This window comes from Trematomus bernacchii, unplaced genomic scaffold (genome assembly GCF_902827165.1).
Source record: "Trematomus bernacchii unplaced genomic scaffold, fTreBer1.1, whole genome shotgun sequence".
In the NCBI taxonomy this organism is placed as follows: domain Eukaryota; kingdom Metazoa; phylum Chordata; class Actinopteri; order Perciformes; family Nototheniidae; genus Trematomus; species Trematomus bernacchii.
Genome location: NW_022987313.1, coordinates 10,986,068 through 11,011,152, shown reverse-complemented (window position 1 = coordinate 11,011,152; position 25,085 = coordinate 10,986,068). Strand labels below are relative to the sequence as shown.

Below are 25,085 nucleotides of genomic sequence, written 5' to 3'. Positions count from 1 at the left end.
GGGACATTCGCTTCTCGTGATGGAACATTCTCCAGTGGTTTTCCCCCTCAAGGCTTGGCATGTTCAATTTGAGATCCGGCCTAAAATTCCAGGCAGCACATCTCTCATGCGCCGGCATGTGGTGGTGTCACTCCTGTTCATCACTCAGATTCCCCTCAGACTTCCACTGGAGCGGGATGGGTTTGATGCTGTGTGTGTGTGAGTGTGTGTGTGGTGGGGGGATGGGGTAGTGGTATGGAAGTAAGCATGTCCATTCTTCTTGGACTAGGTGCTTTAATATATATTCATTTGCTTCTGAACTGTATTAGTGTGCTTGTTTGTTTGTTGATTTGTTTTGTTTGTGTATGCATGTCTGTTTGTTTGTGTGTAGTGGAATGCTTTCTGTGTAGCCAACACAGACACACACACACAGCCGACCCACGTCACAGTCTCTCTGTGCAATACAATAGGCCTGTGTTGGAGACAATAGCGCTTCTGTCTGCTTTATTGAGTCTTAAGTAAATCCAATTTGGACTGGAAGATGTGTTGGAGGGAGAAATACAGGGAATGTATGCGTGTGTATTAATCTGTGTGTACTATATGTGTGTGTGGGGGATATGTGTGTCCCACATTTCTGGCAGATCACAAACTTCTTCCGTCTGACAAATCTAGCTCCATCAGTGTGTAGTGAAACAGCAGTACTGAGAGCAACAGTGAGAGACGGGGGAATGTCCCTCGCTGTCAGTGCCTGCTATATTTAGTCAGCCTGGTCTGCTGGCCTGGACACCTCTTATTGGGGCGAGCGAGCTTCCACACATAGCAAGTCCACAAAGAGAGAGAGGGAAACACAGATGGACTGACAGCTAAACTTCCTACATTGTCTTAGAATATTCTCCAAATGTGTGTGGAATGCTTTTTATTCATAAAAGAGTTTCTCACCTTTAATTAAATATGTTTTGTTATATGGAATATGTTTTTTTTAAGAAGAGTCAACATTCTATATATATATTTTTTATTACTGTATTTATTTTATGTTTGTTTATACTATTTTAGTTATGATTGTTATGAACGCATATAGCCTGTACACTCAAAATCAACACAAGCAAAAATAAATAAATAAAAGAAGGCTAACTTTATTTATTTTAAAGTTTCAATAGAGAAATAGACGGCTTAAAAAGCTACAAAATATGTAATACATTCACAGCAATAACTAAACATAGGCTGAAGCCAGGACCACTCACCTTTATCACTATACCAAAAGAAATTAAACAATGATGACATCATCTGCCAAATAGGTTCAAATATTTAAAGCTGTAATTGACTCTATTCAATTCCATTCATTTTGTCTGTCTGGCCACGCTGTGCTCTGCAGTCTTTACTGAGACTTCATTACCCAGACTGCAGATCTAAACCTCATCTGACGCATTTTGATGATGTCAACACACTCTCAGAACGAGCATTATTGAGGAGGCTCAGGGCTTTCGCAGCATGAAATACACACAATTGGGAGTGAGTGGGGGTGTGTATGTGGAGACAAGCTGTGCATAGAGAGTAATGACGTACAGTCAGTCACGCACAAAAATACATCCCTGTTCCTGCTCCGTGATGAAATCCTCGGGCATATTAAATAGCCCGAACGTAGCGCTATGGAACGTAATTAGTTCAAATAGAATTAGTTGTTCACTCTGGCTGTAGCCATGGGAAATGCGCTTCTAAAGTTTCTAATTATCTGGCTCTGGCTTTAAAAGCAGCACCACCGCATTGCCTATCTGCAGCCGGTGAAATCTAGCTCACAGTAATGAGTTCGGAGGAGGAGGTTTAATTCCACATCCTCAGATGAGCGTAATGAGCCTCACCTACAGAAAAGCGGTCAGGGGTCTGATCGGGGGGGGCTGAAAACGAATGCCCCAGATGTGCACTGCATAATATACTGTATATCGAGTCTTAAAGTGACTAATAATTACATTTCAAGAGATGCAGCAAACGCAGTTAAGATGGACATAATTGCAGCTGTGTGTGTAGGAGGATAAACCCCCCCCCCCCCTTTCTTAACCTCACATGCTAAGAGACTGCCCCAGGATCAGCCGCACAGAACATTCCCACCGTCTTCTTGACTGCGGCTGCATCAGCAAGGGGGATTGTGGGTGATGTAAGACACGGCACACACAATTCCCCATGATGCATTGCGCTTCAGGGCTGAGACCTCAGCTTGTTACAGCCAAGCATGCTGGGATGTTGCCAGGCAACGTGACGTCAACAAAGATATGCGTGTACGTCTATCTCTGTGATTTCCCCAAGACTGAGTGACTGTGTGTGTGTGTGTGTGTGTGTGTGTGTGTGTGTGTGTGTGTGTGTGTGTGTGTGTGTGTGTGTGTGTGTGTGTGTGTGTGTGTGTGTGTGTGTGTGTGTGTGTGTGTGTGTGTGTGTGTGTGTGTGTGTGTGTGTGTGTGGTGTGTGTGTGTGTGTGTGTGTGTGTGTGTGTGCATGTGTGTGTTTGTGAGAGTGTGCATGTGTGTGTTTGTGAGAGTGTGCGTAGTGGGTTTTAGCAGAGGAACAAAAGGTCCTCTTTGACTGTCTTTCATTATTATGATTAAATCCTGCTGAAATTAAGCCCCACTCTTGTATTAAATAAAGACTCCACAGTAATAAATGTCATCCACTGGAGGTATTGGATATAGAATAATGTAGGAATGTGTCTCCGTCCTATTGACAACACTTTCATATCGTGGAAATGTATCTTTGTATCAGCTTGGATTTATGTTACTTGTTCACTTACAATCATCATAGGTATTTTAAATGAAATCTGGCCATACGTTTTTTTTGTCTTTAGCCATAACCCCAGAAGAATAACGATTACTTGAATTTAGTCAAATAAGACATCAAATCCTCAACAATTATTATTAAACAAATTTAAGAAAAATGAAAAAAAACAGTATTTGTTTTCCTGTTAAATCCACAGACCTCTTTATAAACAGCTATTTACATTATTTTCTGCCAGTAAAAAGTCCCTATGAAAATTGTTGACAGCAGAGGAGCAAGGCTATTGTTTGATGCGTTTAGCACCACAAACAACTTCATATTTACCCCCTAGAATCTGGGGATGGGGTCAAACATTTCTGACGACTGATGACAGATTTCTGGTGACAGATATCAGACCAAAACACACGGCAGCATATTTTTGTGTTTGTGTGTGCAGGACACTAACATCATAAACACAATAGGTAGCTAGACTCTACCTTTCATTACACATCTATGTAAAATATACTATATCCACACAGTGAAATGTATATATTCAAGCACACTACATGCTGCATTGACACGTTCACGTATCCATAAAAAACCATGTGAAGGAAGCTAGGAGCCAATACAAAGACCTCTCTTAAGATTAATTTAAACACTGTGACTCAACTGCTACCTTAATATTTGTGTTTACAGTGCTATTGGTGTACATGTAAACTGTGTAATTCTTGAGTCCAGAAATATTTCTTGGGAACCTTTTAACTGTTAAGCCACATTTATTGAATTATTCACTGTAGCTGTGTCTGTTTCCTCAGTCACACATATACCTGCACAGAGAGTATGCACATGATCATACATGCACTCTCACACACGCCGTGACACATTCTGAACAGTTCATTTCACTACCAATTAGCTACTCTCCTCATGGCCCCTTTCCTTGATCCAGCCATAGAAGGCAAGCACAGACACTGATCCCACTGTTGATGTCTGAGATTTAAAAGAAAAACCGTCCTACTAGCCTCCAGCGAATACACCTAGAACTTGCATTAGGTGTAGTTAGCATTTTGCGGCATCTGCATGCATGTGAAAGAGTGCTGGTGGAGAGTTTAGGTGATGTGTGTGTGTGTGTGTGGAGTGATGGGAGCCAGAAAAAACACATCAGCTTAAAAAAGAAAAAAGGAAGTGGAAGAAGGAGGCTGGTGTGTTGGAGACACGAAGAAAAGCGTCTGTTAGGGAAGTGGAATGAAGTTGAAAGCAAAAAAAAAAAAAAAAACCCTAGCCAATTCTTAGCGTAATTTCCTGTGATTTCAAAGTTGGCAGACAAGAGAGGAAAAGGAATTTGAAGGAAACATTAGTGTTTGATGTGAAAAGAGGGGAGGGGTGACGGAGGGGGTATCCTGGAAAATGAAAGAAAGGGAGAAATAGAAAAAGGAAGGAGTGTGTATGTGTGTGTCTATATGGAGAGGGGAGGGGTTGTCAAGGAGTCAGCCAGAAACCATTAGCAGTGTTGGCTGTTTGTTCCTTTAACACTCGGCCAACTTAATGGAAGCCAAGCATTTAAAGTCAAGTGGAAATGTGGCTCAACTGCTGCTGGTCACTCCACACGAACCACAACCCACCTTCACAACAAGCATGCTGTCCTTCTCTACTTAGTATAAATGTGTTTAAGTCACAGTTTGCTTACACAGATTTTCAGGAATCCTCTTTGTTCAGTAGTGATCAGCTGGTAAAGAAGGAAGGAAGAAATATACATCTGTTTCTTTCAAAAGCCTGCACTCCAATCAACTGGGCAAGCTGTGTACATTCCTGAATAATAGGCAACATTTCAAGATGTCTTCCTCTTTATTCACTTCATGTGTTTACATTAATTTCTGCATTAGAACATGTTTTTCAAATTGGTTTTCACAACAGCTTACCACTAGATTAAAACCAGTGTCATGCAACTGTCAGTATAAAATGTTATGGCTGTTAAATATTGCTGTAGAGAAGCACTGTTTTCAATTGAATTGTAATAACAAAAATCCCTATAGTTGTTTTGTCTTGTGGTTTGCTAACAAAATAGGCCTTTGCGCTTCAACATGTGACAGTAGAAAAAAGCACAGGTGTTAATATTCAACGTAATGATGGCTGCATTCCAATTCGCTTCGGTCTCAGGGTCTTGGTATCATTCATGCTGATTTATGTCCCACTGTCCTGGATTACTGAGACACTTGTATAGAGTGGAGCCATCATTAGTGTTATTAGTAACACCTGTGTTTTTCCTACCAAAGACACTGAAGCAGCTGAAGGGAATTCAGCCATCGTTAATTCAAATATTCACACCTGTGTGACATAACTACAGTAACCAAGTGTCTTTCATGGAAAATATTGATTGACAGGTCTCTTTATACCTAACCAGAATAATGAGACAACAAGCATTTAACTCAATCTTTGCCTTTGCTAATGATTTGTGAGTACTTATCATGGCCAGAAGAAATAGTGATTGGGCTCTTAAGTTACTACTATAACAAAAAGCTGTAAAAATCCGTCCAAACATCATCTTGCTGACGATCGACTTCAGGGAGTTAGATGGGTAATTTACGACATTGATTGAGCCTGGGTGGGGGGGGTTCCTCACTAGTGGAGAGAGCGAGGGCCACTTGGAAGCACTTAGGGGCCCCGGGTGCTGGGGTTGTCTCTGGGGTTAATGCAGCCAGCGCTGCTGCCTCTGACGGATGGCTGGGAAGCCCCAATAAATCAGCCCCTCTGCCAGGAAAGATGGAGCGAGAGGAGGGGTGGAGGTACAAAGGGGACCACTCCAGCCTCGACACCACCCTCCCCCTTTTTTTTAAAAAAAGGTTCGCTGTTCAAAGTACACATCTGAACTAAGCTGATACACACAACACGCACTTTCTGTCTTTCTTCTGCACAACTCCAGACCATGCCAGCCCACGGGACACTGGGCATTTTTACCTCACACTTAAAAAAGACATTAGGGGAGAGAGGGACAGAGAGGGGAGGAAGTGGGGGGTAAAGGAGAGGAGAGAAAAGGATTCACAGAAAGGAGGACCACTCTATAGAAAGTCTGATTAATTAAGAGTTCCTCTCTGGCTATAGAATAGATTAAGTTTCAGGATCAATTAATTAGCAAGCTAGCCTACGCATGTCAATGGCTCTAATAGCCTGCTCTCATTTGTAACTTTTATTACCCCACTGCTGTGGAGTGGCTCTCAGCCAATCAGACTCCACGTGGATGCGATGTTACGTTGCCATTAACTGGAATGGGGGGGGGGGGACTCCCCTCCCATTTTCACACAGCTGCTGAAGCAACACTGTCAATTATATAAATGTAAAGTGTGTGTACGCTAGATCACACATCAATGAAGATGACAAGACACAGAATGGGACACGCATTCTGTGTCCTATGTATAATATATATTGTGCTATATGTGATATGATTCAATGGATTTGTAAGCCATTAGTGAAATTACAAAACAAGCTGTCAGTCTTTTCTGTTGCATTAGTTGTATGAGCTCCAAGCTCTGCATCATTCTCACGCAGGCAGGTGAAGTGATGTTTGAATTTAATATCATTTAGTGTTGAATGCAGGCAATCGGTGTAAAACGTCAAGAATAAATAGTGTTTTTGAGAGATCCAGGCCTGACGCTCTGTGTCTGCGGCGCTCTATATGTGCCTATTGATAAGATAAAAGGGCAGAGACATGAAAGTGGAGCGAAACTGAGGGGGTGATGACGAGAGGGGAAAGAAAGGGATGCTTTACGTCTCTGCCGAGTTAGTGGGGGATTAGTCGCCGCTCTAATTGGCTCAGCGAGAATTCATCTCGGTTTTCTTTTTAGATTAGATATAGATTTCTACACAGGTCAAGTCTGCTGCAGCTTCTGCGTTTCTGGGCTTCATTTGTGGAGCGGAGAAAGTGAAGAGACGTGACACACCATCAACTTTTGAAAACAGATCTGAGGAGGCTCAGATTGGCATGATCAAGGTGCTACCACATCCATCCATTTGGTGTTAGATTGGTACGAGGAGAGAAGATGAAGACGGGGCTCAGTTTTATAGACTTTGGAGTTTAACTTCAAAGTACTTCAAAGTCACACTGAAATAACTTGAATTAAGGTTGAGATGAATTGTATAAGTTACCAACACTTTGGCGTCACCTTTTGAGATGAGCACTAAGGATAATAAATACCGTACATAAAAAGTCTCTTAGAAAAATGCACTTATTGAAAAAATACTTTAAACATACTGTAGCCTTGAGCTATTTTAAATTCCACTACACCATCTCAAGAGAATAAACTAGTAGGTACTAGTATTAACCAAACATAATGAACACTTCTGGAATGTTAAGTTGAAAGAAAGGAGAGAGACAGACGGAGAGAAGTGTTGAATTCTTAAGTGTGTTACAAAATCTTATATTGATCCCATTAGGTTTTTTAGATATTTTGAATATAATGTGTTGAAATGTGGGAAATATATTTTGTCCAGACACCGGGCTGTCATCCAGAAGATCCATGTTAATTTCCTTTGTGAAATGTATCAGTGTTGACTTTTTAATTTACGTCCAGAATGAGTTAACATACTTATTTGAGGCCAAACCATGATCTCTTATTTTTAAACCTTACCAGGTTTTGTGTTGGGTTTTTTCCTTTTTTATATACAATGTTATCCATTTGTTTGAAACAAATTTTACAGTGACTAGTTATATAGGTGACTATAGCCTAGCAATGACACAAGCTGGTTGGACACAATAACAGAAACACCTTGCATTATAGTGCTTTATAGTTCTCTTTCAATATCTTTTATTTTATTTTCAGGTGAGACAATACAAAAAACATTAGGGACAACACAACAAAACATAATAAAACCAAGAAACAATAACAACAAACAATGACAAAAACAGACAAACAGCAACAGTAGCAACCTAGTACTCCAGTACTTTACAGTTCTAAGTCAAACCAACACCTCATAAAAGTTTGAACAAAAACCTATACTTCCAAAGGTGTCATGTTAACATAAGCCTACCTGCCTGTAACCCTTTAACCCATCATCCTCACATCACCAACTCCTGCTTCATCTCTCACACACCGCCCCACTCTGACCCGAAGGAACTCCACAATCCATGGAGTCACTGTCATTTAGCACAGCGGCACCTCGGAGCGTCAGCATCCCAGGAAGACAGCCTCACAGCAGGGGATGTCAAATACCAGTATAATCTGCCGCGCTGATGTCGACCGCTAATGGTGAACAAGCGTGTTTCAACTAGAAGCCCTCCCTCCCTCCCTCCCTTTCTCCTTCCCTCTTCCCTGTTCAGATGTAATTGACATGAATCCTACACAAGTTCGAGCCTGTCATCGCAGCGAGCGCTGAAAAACGCTGGAATGATTGATCAAAAAGACATTTCAGGGCTATTTTGCGCTGAATTTTGATGTTTACATGTGTCGCAAGCCTTCCTTTCTTCTTTCTTCCCTTTGAACTTTAATGATGATTATTTTGTATCTGTCAAAACAGAATTAAGTTCAAGTTACCTCTAGTATCAGGTAGACAAAATGTCCAATATAAACAATCAATACATATTTCAGGTGATTATTGATCTATTTACCATTTTCTTTGTGGGAAAGCCTTCAATAACTCAACATCTGCACCCTCTCTTCCTCTCTCATTCAGATCCATTTTTGACCCCCCCCAATGAATCACATTAGCTGTTGTTTTCTCTCGCTCTTTCTCAATTTCCCCTCTCTCTTCTGTCTTTCTTGGCCCCAGATTGGGGTCAGGAGTTTAGTAGGGGAAAAACATTTGGAGCCGATGGCACGGGGCCCAGAGCCTCTCGCAAAAAAAAATAAAAAAAGATAGAAAAAATAAATCGCTGTTCACACACACATTACGGAGAGCATTAACCTGCCCTGCTCTGCCTCTCCAAATGTCTCCATTACGGCTCTGCTTGGAACAACACAGGCAGCGCTAGTCGCAGCCAGCCATCAATTGATGTGAGCAGAAAACGGAGAATTACAGTGAGGGGAAAATAAAGAAAGACAGACAGGGGGCAGAGAGCAACGTTTGGCAGTCTTCAGAAAGGAATCAGAGATGAAAATATAGAAAAAAACACAGCCTGTGTGTCTAACAGTCGATAGCTTACACTATCTGCTCGCTTTCACTCGCCGTCAACACAATGTTGATGTTATCACAGGGTCGATAAGTCACAATCTTTGAATAGACAGGCTTGTGTTTTCATTTGGGAATAAAAACTGCGGTTTATGAAGTGCTCGATGCTTCATACATTGAAAGTACCAGACAATACATCTGGAATTTGTTTTTCTTTGTTGAGTGTGATAGTGTTTCTGTGTTTACATTTGGCCCAAATTCTGGTTTCTATCACACCACGATTGAGAAATATATCCCTCACCCTTTTTGTCTCAGTCCTCCAAGGGCAGCTCATTCCTTAAGGTATCGAGGGCTTCCCAATGTATGAGGGAGGGGGGGGGGAGATATCTAACCTTGCGAGATGCGAGGATGATGACGGGTATCGTTATGCGTAAACCCTCTTCTCTTGCCTAATGTTTAATCATGAGTCTGTTGATGCTGATCTGTCCCACAAACATAAGGACTCACCTTCACCTTGTATCGCAAACCAGGCTGTGATTGGCTGATCTTATCACCGCACAGAGCTCAAGAAGCTAGTTTGTTTTGTTTTGGTCCTGAGTGTGATGTGTTGTCAGCTGATCAGAGTTTATATTTACGCTATATTGCCAGACACTATCTTGTTGCCGTGATAGCATTGTGTTCAAAAAACGTACAAAGCTCATTGTAGTATTACATCTAATTTTCTAGGATTTGGTGACTAACTAAATGTTGTCTAATGCAGTACACAGGTGTGTTGGAATGAACAAGTCAAGCAAAATAAAAGTTTGCAAGACAAAAACGTTATTAGAGTTTATTAAAGTATTATATTATTATTATAATTATTATTATTATTAGTAAATATTCAAGTTTATTATTTATTAAGTTATTTATATACATTTCTGGTCATGGATTTTCTTAAAAATCACAACGCTGAACAAAAGCATATTTTTTCTAAAGTTAGCTGCAACAGCCAATCAAACAGGTCGCTTAATGTCGAGCATCGAGACAAATCCCACATTTAAAAATTCTTGAATTTAGCCAACTTGTTTACAATATACATCCATAAAATATAGATCCATATAATACAAATGAAATGTTTGTTTGTGTGAAACAAAAGAAAATAGTTACACAAATTTGTTTTTAATAATGTTTTTCTAAAATGATACACATCTTTTATACAAAGCGTTTACTATAAGAAAGATGAATCAAGTTTATTTTAAAGATGCATTCACCACAACAATTTATTTCAAGTAGATACATTCTTTAACTTCAACCCAAATCATTTCTGCAATTCTGCCATATATTATTTGAATCAATTAGTCCCCCTCATTTTACAACAGTAGACTATTTTTTAGAGGCAGAGATTTTAAGGAGTGATAGACAGAAAGACAGCAGGAGGAAAGGCAAGATGCAGGTCAACTGAAAAATGAGACAGTTGGATAATTTAAAAGCTTCAGCCTCTTATAGCAAAAATGCTTTAGAGAAATATAAGAGGCGAGAGTTATTTTGATAACGCTATACTTTTTTATCCTTTGACTGACAGGTCTGACAGCTTTTCCTCCCTAACTGTTTTTACCTGCTACGCTTCCTTACTCAAATATCCTTTGATTATATGCCTTTATGTTAACTTTGAGATTCACTGAAGTGCTCTAAAGTCTAAATATAAAAGAAATCCAGTTTCCTTTTGCTATCTGTTTACAAATGCAATTATTTTAATGTTACTGTTGTATATTTACATAGATCCTGTTAGTCAAGTTCTGATGAACTGATGTGAGTATAATACTTTCTTTAAAGGCAGTTGTCTGTTAGTATACAGAAACTTCTTACAGTTTATTCATCTTCATATTCTTCATATTCCTGGCCTCTTCCTGTCCCTCAAGCAGGTTTTTATTGATTTATTTGGGACGATTGTTAGGAAGAGTTATTTTCCATTTGCAAAAAATACTGAAGAAAAATATCTGCCATTTGGACAGACACACTTAACGTGCAACAACACGTTTTTGATCGATATATATGGTTGTACGATTAAGTCCAAGCAATAAAAAACATGTTAACTTGCTGCCAAGCTACTTAATGAAAGTTGAATGGGATTAAATCTAAAAATGTCAGTTTGAATCGATGACGTTGGGCTTTCAGTGTAATGCATGCTACTGTTAGCAAAACCGGTATAGGGTATTACAGCATCCATCAGTTCCTGTGCAGGAAATTATTATAACACAGTGCTAACGGTATTCTTTCATATATCTTCTATCAGTTTGCACTACTGACACATGCTGGATTATTTGTTATTATTGTTAATAACTACCTGTTTGGGCATTTCCATCAGGGCCAGGGTGTGGCTTTTAATAAGCACTATTTTCCCAAAATGTATTGCCCACAAAACATTTATTAATTAATTAATTGAAAATATAACACATTTTTGGTGGTTGTGGAATGACCCTAGGAACATCTTAGAAAACAGACAAACAAAATAAATACATCTTTGAATGCGTTCAAATGACATATCAAAGTAAATGTTTGATTGACATCTGACAGCAGTGGCCTGGTACTGTATCATTTCAAGTTGAAAACATATAGTTGAACAAATATGTAGATTTTGATGCATATGGCTTTGTGACTGCTGAAATAATGCGCTGTGGAAATTAACACTTTTACTATGCAGTATGGTATTGGAAGAAAGAAAAGGCAATTTATCTGTAAAGCTTCTTTCTGGTTAAAAGCATTAAGAAACAAAATGAAACCTTTTAGAATCTGACTTTTAAATACATTTAAAAACAGCGACTTTTCTATGTTCCTTCCTTTTGCTGTGTGTATTGCATTGTGGGAAAATAGTTTCCATTAAGTCATACTGGAAAATAAAAGAGAGGCATTAAAAAAGTGAGTTTTGTTTTGTCACTTTTCTGCTTAAGCCTCCTTAAAATCAATGTGTAGATTGCAAAGTACCGCAGCTGATTTACCCCGGCTCGTTAGTGCTATTTGATTAATTACATTCACCTGGTGTTCCTGGTGCCAATCTGAACTGCATTAAACGTCTCTCTGCCTCCTCCATACCTCCTCAAATGATGTGAGTATAAAAGAACTTGAAGCTCTTTGGCGTCTTCTTCCTGTCTCCATTCGTCTTCATCATTATTTCACATTACCCTCCTCTAAGACTCTTCTTGCTTCCTTCCTCTGCTTCTCTTTTACACTCGTCTGTGTCGCTCCATCCTCCCCACATATCTCTCTGTCTGCCTCGTGTCTTTATCAGTCTCTCTCTGACTTTATCGTGTGAAACATCGCTTTCTCCATCCCTTTAAGTATCTCAGTCTGTAACGCCGCTCCTCTATCTCCCCTCTGCCTCTTATCTCTCCATCTCTGTCTCTCTAAACATTTCTCTTTGCCACCGTCTCTTGGTCTCCTCACATGTCTGTATCATGTTTTATGTTGTTGCTTTTTACTCTTTGTCAGCTCACCTGACTCTTTATTGCTTATAACCCTTTCTCTTGCTTTCTTTTCCATTTCTAGCTGGCTTTTCTTTGGTATGTAATGGCCATCTAGCAGGACAGCATGCTGATGCGCTGCCTGTCAGTGTGTGTATGTGTGTGTTCAGGGGTCAGGGTTGCGGCTCTGCTTAGCTCACTGGTTGGCTGAACCCATCTGTCAATCAAAATTGCTGACCTGTGATCCCGGTAGCAGCCAGTCGCATCGCCTCTTTGACAGAATTAACAAAATCTTGTGTGTTGCTCATTGGCCCAATTGAATAACACGTTTTTAAACTGCTGATTGACTGCTGATGACACACACACACACACACACACACACACACACACACACACACACGCACACGCACACGCACACGCGCATATGCACACACAGGTACCTGCGATGGATGAGGGTTAGCATCGCTATTTATTGCCCTCCGTTTGCAGAGCAGGAAGACATTGTCTGCCTTCGTATATGATTCTTGTTTTGATAGATTTTTGATTGAGTTCTTCTCTGTGTTTGTGTCTTTGTATCTTAATATGCCGCCAAGGCTTTTGTTTTCATCACACTGTTTTCTACAGTTTATGGTGAATTATTTGCTTCGCAGGACGTCTATTCTGCGTCATCTCTCCCTACAGCACCTCACATCTGTTGTCATTTCATTACAGACATTTATTTGACACCGTGTGCCTGCCAAGACACTCTGGATAAATCACACTGTTATTTTCTCTGCTTTCACACACCTGAGTGGAAGGAAAAAAGGCAGAAAATTGTCTTTTTTTCTGCATCCAGCAGTTGTGTTTATTGGTGTAAGCAGCGGCACAGCGAGTCTGTTTATCACTAAGCATATTTTCAGTCAAAGGGAATCAGGTTTCAGTGAGCTGGTGTGTACTCAGTGGGTACAGTACATTCATACAGTCGCCCCCAGCGATCAAACAGAAGCTGCGTTTGAATGGCTCTTTCTTCCCTCGCAAAGCCACTGTGACAGGTTGCTACTTGTTAGACCTCCAGTCTGCCTGCTGTCTCTGTTCCTATTGACTGACTGACTGGCGGTATTTGGTTTGTCTCCATGACTGTCTCCACTGCTTGCTTACCTGATTGCCTACACGCACGCATATCTGTCAGTATCTGCTCTTAAATACACTATAGTAGTGTATATATATGTAACTATAAGTAGGTTATAGGTAGAAAAAGAGCTTGTCATAGCAGCAATATCAGAAGTAAACCTTTCCAGTTGCTGCAACCAACATATATTTACATCTTCATTTAACTGCATATTATTTTCCTGATTATGTCTAAAACATTTCAGAATATAGTAAAACAGTGAATCAAGTCCAAGGTAATGTCTTTCTGTTTTTTCAGTCTTAAACCCAAACATATTAAGTTTTATCACGAAATACTGTATAACTGCCTTTCTGCCATAGTTGCATGAAAAATTACTTTGAATGATTATCAATAATATATTGGAAAAAGGTCTATAGAATGCAGCGTTGTTAATGTTATAAAAGACAGCTTGCTTTTTGTGCTCTGACATGGCAAAGAGTCTGCTTAAAAAAAGTATATTGTGATCCATTAAAAAGGATATGGATCCAGTGAATTCAGTGGTCACAAATTATAGCACAACTTCTTGAATTTTAAAATCTTGAGAAAATAAAGAATCACATAGCATTACACAAAATGCTTATTTTTACCCAACCAGGCAGTCACGGCGGATATAAAGCAAAGAGAGGCAGCAGACGTAACATTGGTGTATTTGAGCTTTCTTGTTCCCGCCGCTTGCTATCTGTGTCCCAGGTGTATTTTTACATATAAAATCTCTGCAACTCAAACTGGCAATTTTAAAGACAACAGAAACTGATGTAGTTTATTATTAATTCATTAGCTTTCCGTGCTCTCTAACAAGGTTATTTATAGCTCCAAGAGGATTTTTTTGGAGGCAAGAAAACCTAAAGAGCTGTTCTCCATTACCCCTTTTCTGTCTTTATCGCGGCCTACCTCTATCTATTCCTCCGTCTATCTGTCACTGTCTGCCCCTATCTGTCTGTCTGCCTGTCATTGTGTTTGTCTGAGAAAGGAACCCACCCACGGTTGTCTGGTCTCGATCTCCATGGCGACCTAATCCTCGCCAATCCCAGAACAGTAGTGTTCCAGTTGAGACCCACTGTGTGTTACAGCAGCCTGTCATCACTGATCACAGGATAGAGTCGCTTCTGTTTTGTCAGAGTGCCTTTGATCCACAACTAATGACGTGTGTGTGTGTGTGTGTGTGTGTGTGTGTGTGTGTGTGTGTGTGTGTGTGTGTGTGTTGTGTGTGGTGTGTGTGTGTGTGTGTGTGTGTGTGTGTGTGTGTGTGTGTGTGTGTGTGTGTGTGTGTGTGTGTGTGTGTGTGTGTGCGCGCATTTGTTTGTCTTTATACATTAACAAATCCCCACATACTATACAGACGACTTGAAATCATATGCTGCATTCATTTGAGTACTGTGTGTGTGTGTGTGTGTGTGTGTGTGTGTGTGTGTGTGTGTGTGTGTGTGTGTGTGTGTGTGTGTGTGTGTGTGTGTGTGTGTGTGTGTGTGTGTGTGTGTGTGTGTGTGTGTGTGTGTGTGTGTGTGTGTGTGTGTGTGTGTGTGTGTGTGTGTGTGTGTGTGTGTGTGTGTGTGTGTGTGTGTGTGTGTGTTGCCCTGGCCTGCGTAATGAATCCAGTAGTGCTGTTGGCATGAGCGGGGCCATGCTATTAACCTCTCTGCCAGCTAGACTGATCTCACCCTGTCTGTCTGTCTCATCGGCCTAATGACACTCTCACACTCTGAGCACGCACACACACACCCCCCCCACACACACACAGACCTGTCCTTTCTAATCAAATTTTCATTGAAGTGAAAAGTATTCTACATTGTCCAATCATCTCTATTCAGAGTGTCAAAAAGCTTCTGCCAGCATGGAGAGAAGATTTCTTTCTCAACACCCACTCAAAGGAAGTTACTCTTCAAAACTATTTCTAACGTTTTAATCTCCACTTGCCCTCTACAGCCAGAGGATCACATTTCACTGTATTTTACACCAGCCACCACTTCAACAGCGCTTTTATGACTGACCGCGGTTTTCTCTCTTTGCAGTCACAGTAAAACTACGATATGGATGTGTGCTCTTTACTTTTGATCTGACAAGACCGTAGTGTAGTAGTTCCGTAGTGTAGTAGTTCCGTCACGTTGTAGTCCCCTAATATCTAATATCATCATTTGAGATATAAATCTCTCGAGACTTTTACTCTGCCAAGCCTGCCAAAAGAAGATTTAAAGAGACATCTCAAAGCTTGGGACTCGGAGCAAAATCTGGAGGTGGACGATGAGCCTCACACACGCCCCAAATTACAGCCTGTGTGCTTGTTTAATGAGCTTGTGGTAGCACTTTTGGTCGTCAATAAATAAAAAAAGCAATATGACATGTTGGGAGAAAAAATATGACATGAAAAATGCTGTCAAATTGCTTCACCAGTAGTCGTAAATGTTGTTTAATAGTCTGTACTTAGCTTGTGTGTGTGTGTGTGTGTGTGTGTGTGTGTGTGTGTGTGTGTGTGTGTGTGTGGGCATGCTTGTCTGTGTGAATGAGAAAACCCCAGCCTCCGTAGGAATCCTTAGAGGAGTGAGGAGCACCTGGCACTGTCTGTAGTCATAACAAACGACAAGAGGGGATTTAGACTACATTTGCATCGGTGCCAGCTTGTTACACGCACTCCGTGTTCACATTCATTCTCATAACCGGCGTGTAATGTAGCGTTGGGACTTGGCGTGGCTTCGCCCTCGCGAGTTAGTTCTTTAACTGCACTGCCTGGAATGCCCCGGCTCATCCATGTGTCCCTCATTAGGGTTACGGCCTGGGACGGGCCAGCGGTAATATCCAACACACCTCATCCCATCTGTGAGCAGAGATAATGTAGAGGAGGATGCATTTGGCAAGCCAGAGGACATACAGTTAGAGGTTTCTGCAGTGAGAGTTCATTAGGCGGAGGACTGCTGGAAGACGGGTGTCAGCCTGGTCTGAGCTAAATTAAAAGTGTTAGGTCAGGGACAATCAGATGGATTGGGGAATGGATAGTGGCCAGTTTGTGTTGGCCAGTGTGAAAATGTCCAAATATAATTTCAGATTATGCTTTTGACTATTACAGTACACCATCGAACTTGCTGTGATGCCTACTAATGTTACTTTTTTGAAGGGAACGTTTTCTTCCACCTTAGCCCTGACCTTAATATCTCCCCTCTAACTGTCGTGTGATTGGTTGTTTCAGCAGGTGGCGCCATATGGACAGCAGGGGATGGGGGGCTTCAGCCAGCAGCAACAGGCGGGGCAGCAGGGGAACCCTCCGTACTTCAGCCCCCCCCAGCAGACCCCGCCAGGACCCGCTCAAAGCCCCTACCTGCAGCCTCGACCACCCCCCCCAACAGGTACTAACACCAGCTCATCAGAGCCAGACACACACTGTGCTGTATGCCGGCTGTAAAATTGGCCAAGACATTCAGCTGTAATCAAGCCCAAAGGCCCCTTGACATGCCATGAGCAAAAAAATTGAAATGATTACCATAACTCAAGACAAATTATGAATAAATATATCAGATACACATTGATGCGCAGATGTCACTTATCACATCAGGAATAACATTTGAAACATCAGCCGAGAAAGGGATTTCATCCAAACATTTTTCCATTGGTTATATTTTAATATTTTAGTGGTGCTGAAATTGGAAAGATCATCTTTAGGGATAGAGTGTGTGGGTGGTCCAATATGTCTGGAGTATGTGGTCCCATTATTCCCTCACATTATTTATAAGAAGGTATTTTAGGTACATATCACTGTGTGCTTCTATATATTGTCATAACCTCTCAGCTCTCACACACACACACACACACACACACACACACACACACACACACACACACACACACACACACACACACCCACTCTCACACTTACAGAGAGAGGACTTAAAGTGGACCTATTATGCTATAGGCCTATTGGAAAAATATATTGTAGGGCCATACCTATACAAAACATTTCTGTGAAGTTTTTTGCTTAAAATACCAAACAGTTCACCCATTGTAGCCATGCCTCATACTGCTCATACCCCTCTTTTGAAGCCCTGTTAGAGAAACGCGGATGTTGGGTCCTTAGCTTGAAAAAAAAAAAAAGAGGAGGCGGAGCTAATGCCTGATCAGAATTCTACCGGAGATAAAGTTAAATTCTGCTGTGATAAAACGCCATCCTGTTCTAAACCACATCAAGGATTAGTTCTGAAACAGTATGGAGCTCAAATGCTTTTTCTCTTGCGGGTTTATCACAAAGTGAGTTCCTTTTTTTATTTCCTGCTTTTTAAACACATGTGCTCTACAGTACAGGTTAGCTCTGAGTGTTAGCGAGGCTTGCTAATGTAAACAAAGATGAGATTACGTCCAAAACACGTCAGGCATTGTTTCTGATAGCAATTTTCTGTGGGTCCGCTGCCGATTTGACGTCAGATCGGCAGCAAATCTGTATCAGCTCGTTGTACCCCTGTTTTTAAAAGATTTGGGTACGGAGGAAAAGAGAGAGGGTTTTATTTTCTGACGCTGCGTGAGTTCCCCGACGCACCGGGGACACATATTTATGTATAAAAGACATCACAAAGTGCATTTTGCATGATAGGTCCCCTTTAAATGCAATTCGAGTTCACAGTGATACAGTATAAACAAATATTGAAAATGTTCTATGCACACAAACGTGCCTGTGCAATCCCAGAATCCTCAGTACAACAAAAGGCCTGTTGCACAGCTTTGGATTGAGGCTCGTCCTGCCAAGTTTCAGTATGTTGTTCTGTTGAAGTTTTCCATCGGGGATCTGGGTTCAAGCAGTTGTTTTAGAGTTGAGTGAAGGCTGCCCATGTGTTTCCCATCCACTCTGCAGCCAGAGGGATCTATCCGCCTGCATGGAGTGACTCTGGTTAACAGCCTGTCCCGGGATAGGAACAGATTAGAACAAAACTGAGCAGGAAAAGAACAGTACGAGACGGGAGAGATTACAGATACAGAACTGGACAGGAAGGGAAAGATCAGACAGAACAGGGAGGGAGAGTCAAAGAGTAGACGATGCAGAACTGGAAAAGAGACATGAGTAGGGATGGGTATCGAGAACCGGTACTAAGTCAGTACCGGTACCCATTTGGACGGTATCGGTATACCGTTAAGCCGCTGGACAAACGGTGCTACTATCGGTATATGAATTACGCTACTTCCTTAGTTTAAACAATTCTGGTTGGTTGGGAACCCTCATCCCGTGGGACGTATCCGGTTTGAGTACCACTCTGAATGGCCACTGTGAATGCCACTCGTCATCTCTCCTAACAACGCTCTTATTATTGTGAGACTCCCGGGGGCAGACCATAGGGGCAGACGCAACATCTTGCAAGAAACAGCGTCTCAAGGCTTCTTAACATTTAACAACCTATTAATGATGCATACCCACTTAACGGGAAGAAACTCAGCTAACAGACGATATTAACCATGTTACCTACACGGAACAGAAGTCCAACACCAAGAGTCTAAATCAACACTTCGCGAAACGGGCTAACGGCTACTTTAGCACATAACTGGCAAAAGCAATCTTTTCTACGTCATGTTATCTGCACAAACGACATATCACATGAACGCTGAGATTCCACAGATTCCATAGGTATAAGTCTCATCACTGTACGACCACAACTCACAGAGCTAGCAGCCAGGAAAGAGCAAGAAAACAACTTCAATTTACGTAGCCATGATGAAAATGATGTCTTACCTTTGCTGTTTTGTGATCAAAAGCTGTGTTCAAGGGCATACAAACGGTTAATGCAATGTCTCTGTGTAACTTTAAAATGATTACTGATAATCCATCATTTCAATTGTAAATAATAAACACAATAAACGGATTATAATGGTTAGCCGACTGGAGCTTCCGGTTTAGGAGGTGCGCACGCTGCGTCTCGTTTTAACTGAATAATGGTCATGTTTACATGGATTTATGAACTGCCCCTAATTACCGCCCTTCCAGAGACACACTGTCAAACACACTCATACCTGCTTGGTATGACATTGAAAAAGTTACAATAAATAATAAATACAAATAAATTACAATAAAATTACTGTTGTTTAATCTCCACATCTTGTAATCATGTCTATAATTTTGAGCACCAAATTATTGAAAACTATCGATAAGAGTATCGAAAAATACCGGTATCGATAAGCAGTATCGGTATCGGTATCGATCAAATCCTAACGATACCCATCCCTAGACATGAGTGAGGTCAAAAGCAGTTCTGCAAGATCAGCATCAGAATGGTAGTTCATCAACAGTGGCGTGAGAAGTCAACGTCCAATCTTTGTTTGTTTTAAGTAAAAAAAATACAGTTTTTAATTTCAAAACTGAAGAGACTGTTAAATGGAAAGATACACCACCATCATCGCAAGCTACAACATAACTGCTGCTTACATCATTTAACAATCTAGAAGGTATGATTGGCACTTATTTTTCCTATAACACTTTCTTTACTTTGGAGGCAAGACTTTAAGTTGCATTAGAGTGATTGCTACATTTGCTGTATACGCATTTCTCTTTCTAGATTGTAAAGACATGTTCATGCAAAGACTTGCAAACTATTTATTTTTTTTTTTTTTAAAAGCATCCTTTATTTGGCCCAGATCCCTTTTTGGTTCACCAATGTGAGTGGAGTGTTTAAGCATCTGCACTAGTTGAGGCCATTAGGCAGTAGGGTAGTCGGATCTGTCAAGGTAGTTATACTGTGATTTACTGAGATGAAGTTAAACCTTTCTTTAGACAGTCTGGAATAATGAGTACATGAAGACAAATAGCTAAGCAAAAAGCCATTGAGAACACAAAAGCAGGTTGTCAAAAAATAAAATCGTTAGTCTTGGCATAGTAATTTTCACACTGAGTGAACATTTCAGCCACATGCCTTTTGTCTCTCACAAAAAAAAAAGCACTTACTCTTATTCCCCCCCTTTAACATGCTCACAGACACAGACAGAGCTGCCTACTGCACACACATTATTCCCTCTAACTACAGTAGGAAAGGCTGAGATCCATGGCCAGGTTGACATTTCGTGACAGTAATGGTGTGTTTTCATCATTGCTGATGATGCGGCACCAATTGACCCTCGCTGACATTTACACACCAGGTAGTTGTGCCCCAGCTCTCTGATTGGCCAAAGCCCTGTTTCACCTGTGCTGATAGGTCCCATATTGGTTTCCATGCCAACTGCTGTGGTGACCAAAGAGCTGCTCTCCCTTTGTTTTTCATTGTTAGGCATGCACGCCACTTTAAGGGAAAATGTTTCAATCAGCACACATGGTTGTTAACGCTGCATAAAAGCCACAATAACTTCAGCAGCCACTGCATCAATGTTGCTTCCCGCTGTCTTTACCTTTTAATCAAGAAATCCTTCCTATGTGTTTCAGCTATATAGCATTTTATATCCCGGCAACACAGCAGGTGATGTGCCGACACCTCCTGATTCCTGTCTATTAGCCATCAAACTAACTAACTAACCAACTAAATCCTCTCTTTGAATAATAAGCTTCCATACATTTTTATGTTTTGGCTTGGTGTTGGAATTGACTTTTAACAAGAAACCCTGCTATTAATGGAGAAGAACAGTCAATTTACTTTCAATGGAAATGTATAGTTAGTAATAGGCTATGTCTCTCTTGCAACGGTAGGTTTTTGGAATATCAGTGTATTTTGCACACCAATTCCATCTTTTGTGACCAGCTGAGAATCCAGTTCCAGCGACCACTCACTTTATTTCAGCAGTTTTTGTTCAAGTATTTATTGAAAATACACAATATTGATCATTAATACAAACATGACATTTTACACATTAGAAAAAGAAGCCTGTGTGCTGGCATTAAGACAACGTTAATTGTTCATCGATTTAGCAAGAGAGGAATTTAGAGAAGCAAATAAAACCAGAAAACAAAAGAACACATTTAAATAACAATGAAACCAGGACTCTGTTTTAGATTTTGGAACCAAGAGTAAACATGTTTGGAAATTAAACTTAAACACTGCTGTTGGCCAAGATTACAAGTAGGATATTTGGTGTCTTTTCAGCTCAGCAATGTTTTTCTTACATTTTTTTCTGTGTGTCTTTCCATCAGTTTTTGTGTGTGTGTGCCTGTGTCAGTGTGTACACAAATCAGCCGAGTGTGCTGCAGCAATTCTGAGCTGTGAAAAGGTCAAACGGCGACCTTTGTCTGTGATTCTGGGCTGAAATGAGACATGATGTGAGCCGCACGGAACGGATTACACACACACACATACACACAATTGCAAGCGCATGCCAGATTAGGATGTCATTGTGGTTTTGACCCCAGTTTTTTGACCCTGCATTACTCTGCTGAAAAGTTCTTTATTTTGCTCTTCCTGCGCTCTCCGCAGTTCCTTTCCCCCACTCCACTCCCATTAACCCTAGCCAGAGGACATCCTCCAGTTGATGGAACCATTCCAGCTGCCTTTGACACAGAATTTGCTCTGCAACAAAACGCTATTAGCTGGTTTTGTAACAAATCGAAGTGAAAATGCCATCTTCCTTTGAGTCTATTGCACTGCTGTGACCTCATCCGATTACGAGGAGCAGAGCAGGCTAAAAAGACATTTCTAAGACATCAAGGCTGATATGGAAAAAAAAAAATATATAATAACATCAGGGAAGAAATGTGGGTGGTTTTCTGCTTTTTGAGTGCTGTGGGTGTTTGAGAACAGCAGATATTTTATTATTTTATTTATTATATATATAAATTGATGAGTGCGAGTTGAAGTTTGCAGAAACACTGTTACAGTACAGTACATTCACTCATATTAATGTATTGAGATCGTTTTAACCTCATGCAGTTCTTTGTTTCTTATTAGTACACTTACATGTCACTTTCCACAACTGCTTTTGAATCAACTGTTAAACACACTAGAAACAAATATATTTAAATGCCATATAATGGGGCCCCCTTTTCTTGAAGTATATTTTAACAGACCCTATAAATACCATGACCCTGATGTTTTTGGTCTTATTGTTAGCTTCAATTACAGCGTGAGACACATCTCTTAAAAGAAAAAAATCAGTGTCCTTTTTTCCTCTTGGCGGGCCATATTGCACTTGACTTATAACGGATGAAGTGCATTATATTTTGATACTGTCTACCTCATAAAAACGAAAATGAGAAAGCTGTAATTTCAAGAATTTGGAGATTCTTTTTTTATGGCATGTTTGCTTTATTGGGTAGTATACACTAGAGTATGACAGGATACTAAGGTGGGTGGGGGGGGGGGGGGGGGGGGGGGAGGTAAAATGCAATGCTGGCCAGCTGCCAGCCTTAAACTCGTTTTAATGTTGTGAGAACATGGTGCTGGCTTTCATCAGCTATTCCATGGGGAACTCACTATTTAATATTTCACCAAGACAGTGTGGCAGTTGTTTTTCAGAGCGCAATAACATGTGTCAGAATATGGCCTTGACTTCTCTTTAGTATAATATAAACTGTATGGTTAATTTGTAAGAATGTGTGTGTATAGTAAGGGATTTGACTGCTGGTCTTTGAAGAAGGAAGTTATTCTGTGGCATTTACTTCCTGTAGTGAAACCTTCCTATCCACTCTCCCCTGTGAAAACTGATCCCACCGGTCGTTTCCTCTATTGGCCTTAACTATTTCCTCTTCCTGTCTGAGAGTGGGCTCTGGGGAGCTCAGAGCTGATTGGAGGAGACACGCTCACTTTACAGGGACCTACATTGAAGGAAGCTGATTCATTGGTTTGTATTAGTGATGCTCATGAGCACAACCTCACATGACCTTCACGTGGTGTGAACTAAACAACTACAGTACCACGAACTGGCAGTTCAAGCTATTTTACTTTTATTCTGAAAATAGAGTAACTACTGAATGTGGGCCTTTTATATGACAGAATAAAAAGTACAGGCCACTGGAATGTTATCATATTCTGCAATGAAACCATAGCATATCTTTGCTGTCCTCTGAAGAACCTCTAAAGTGCCAGATTTCTGATGAGAAGAAAACAGTCAGCTTTGTAACACTGCATTTTGAAGATAGTACAATGTGTTTGTTATGAGAGGCAGTGGAATTTGTACAGCAAAAAAAAACAGTAGACCATTGAAGTAATTAAAATAAAATACAAATCACTACATTTGGAGAAACACTGGACATCAACAATGTCCATTGTGTATATTGAATGAAGTCTGCATATTTGTCCATCAAACACGTTTTATGTAATTGGCTGTTCTTGAGTATTTCTATATCACACAATCTTCCTGTGTAGGGGATCTCTTCCCAGTTGTTATGGGACTGTTGGTGTTAAAATGTTGACTTGCTAAAGTCTTTAAAGGCTCTTCTATTTTTGACTTGACTGTTAATTATTGATGAACAATAGAAGCACCAGAGAAGTAGCTAAATGGACCTTGTGATATGATTGTTTTGTAAACTCCAGTTTCCAAAGTAAAGAACTTTTAACTTAAGAAAACAAAATGTATTCTCTCATTACGCCCATTCTATATTCTAGTTGCTTTAAATGTAAAAAAAAGATTAGTAAGAAAGTCTTTGCAGGTCTTTAGAGGGAGCCCTTTATAAACAATGGGTGCCCTATACTGGCACATCATCACCTGGCTCCTTTACCTCTCCCTACTTCCAGTCATTTCCTATTTCCTGTCGGTCACCCCCCCCCCCCCCCCACCCGGCTGCAGCAGCAGGCCCTTTCTCTCGCCCTACGCCACCCCCGCTTTTAATCACACCAGGTTAATTAAAAGGCCGCCGAGCCTTTCTGCAGCCTGCCCCCCTGGCTTTATTACCCCCTCGCTGTATACTTGCTCTGCTGCCTCAGTGCACACACACACACACACACACACACACACACACACACACACACACACACACACACACACACACACACACACACACACACACACACACACACACACACACACACACACACACACACACACACACACACACACACACACACACACACACACACACACGGAAATGGGAGCTCACCTTGGCAAAAGAGGTGGAGGGGAAGTTGAGGGGACAAGACAGAGGAAATGAGAGGCAGGAAAGTGTGTGTGAAGTGAAAGCGAATTGTGTGTGTGTGTGTGTGTGTGGGTGTGGGTGTGCGTGCGTGCGCGTGCGTGCGTGTGGGTGGGGCGCTCAAAGTTCAATGTCATTAATTGGTCACCATTTGAATATTAAGTGAAGAACTCTGTTAATTAACAGGATAATAAAAGTGCTGCTGGCTGGAAGGGGGTGGACAGAAAGAGGGAGGGATGGAGGGAGGACAGGCTGCGGAAATGGAGGGCATATGGTGGGAGAGGGGAGGAGGGAGAGAGAGGGAGAGAGGCTGGGTGCGGGGTGATAAGAGGGAGAGAGAGACGTCCATGGGTAAAGGTCTGGCAGTGGTAATTTGCAGAGAGCTGCGTTAATTGTCATAACCTTTTAAATGGCAGAGTTTATCGGAGTCCTCTAAATGTCCCTGCGTATCGCCACGGCAACCCTGGGCCTGCCGCACTCCGATTGGCCACCGCTGACGAGCACTTAAGCTTGATGAGTTTTCAGGCACAAACTAAATGATAAAATTGAAAAAAAAACTATATATGCTGTATATGTCAGCTAGGGTTTGTGTGTGTGTCCCTGTGTGTGTATGTGATAATGTGTCTGAGACGATGTTTTTAATTTGGTGTGTTTTTTACCTCCACGTTGACTGACACTC

At 41.1% G+C, this 25,085-nt stretch overlaps 1 protein-coding gene across 1 annotated transcript in view; it reads left to right on the top strand.

The window, feature by feature from the left end:
- Positions 1 to 25,085, top strand: part of arid1b (AT rich interactive domain 1B (SWI1-like)) — a 165,298-nt gene that overhangs the window by 24,688 nt on the left and 115,525 nt on the right. The window contains exon 3 of the mRNA XM_034124043.1: positions 16,577 to 16,774. Within this exon, the coding sequence (XP_033979934.1) occupies positions 16,577 to 16,774 (198 nt within the window). The remainder of the gene's footprint in view (positions 1 to 16,576; positions 16,775 to 25,085) is intronic.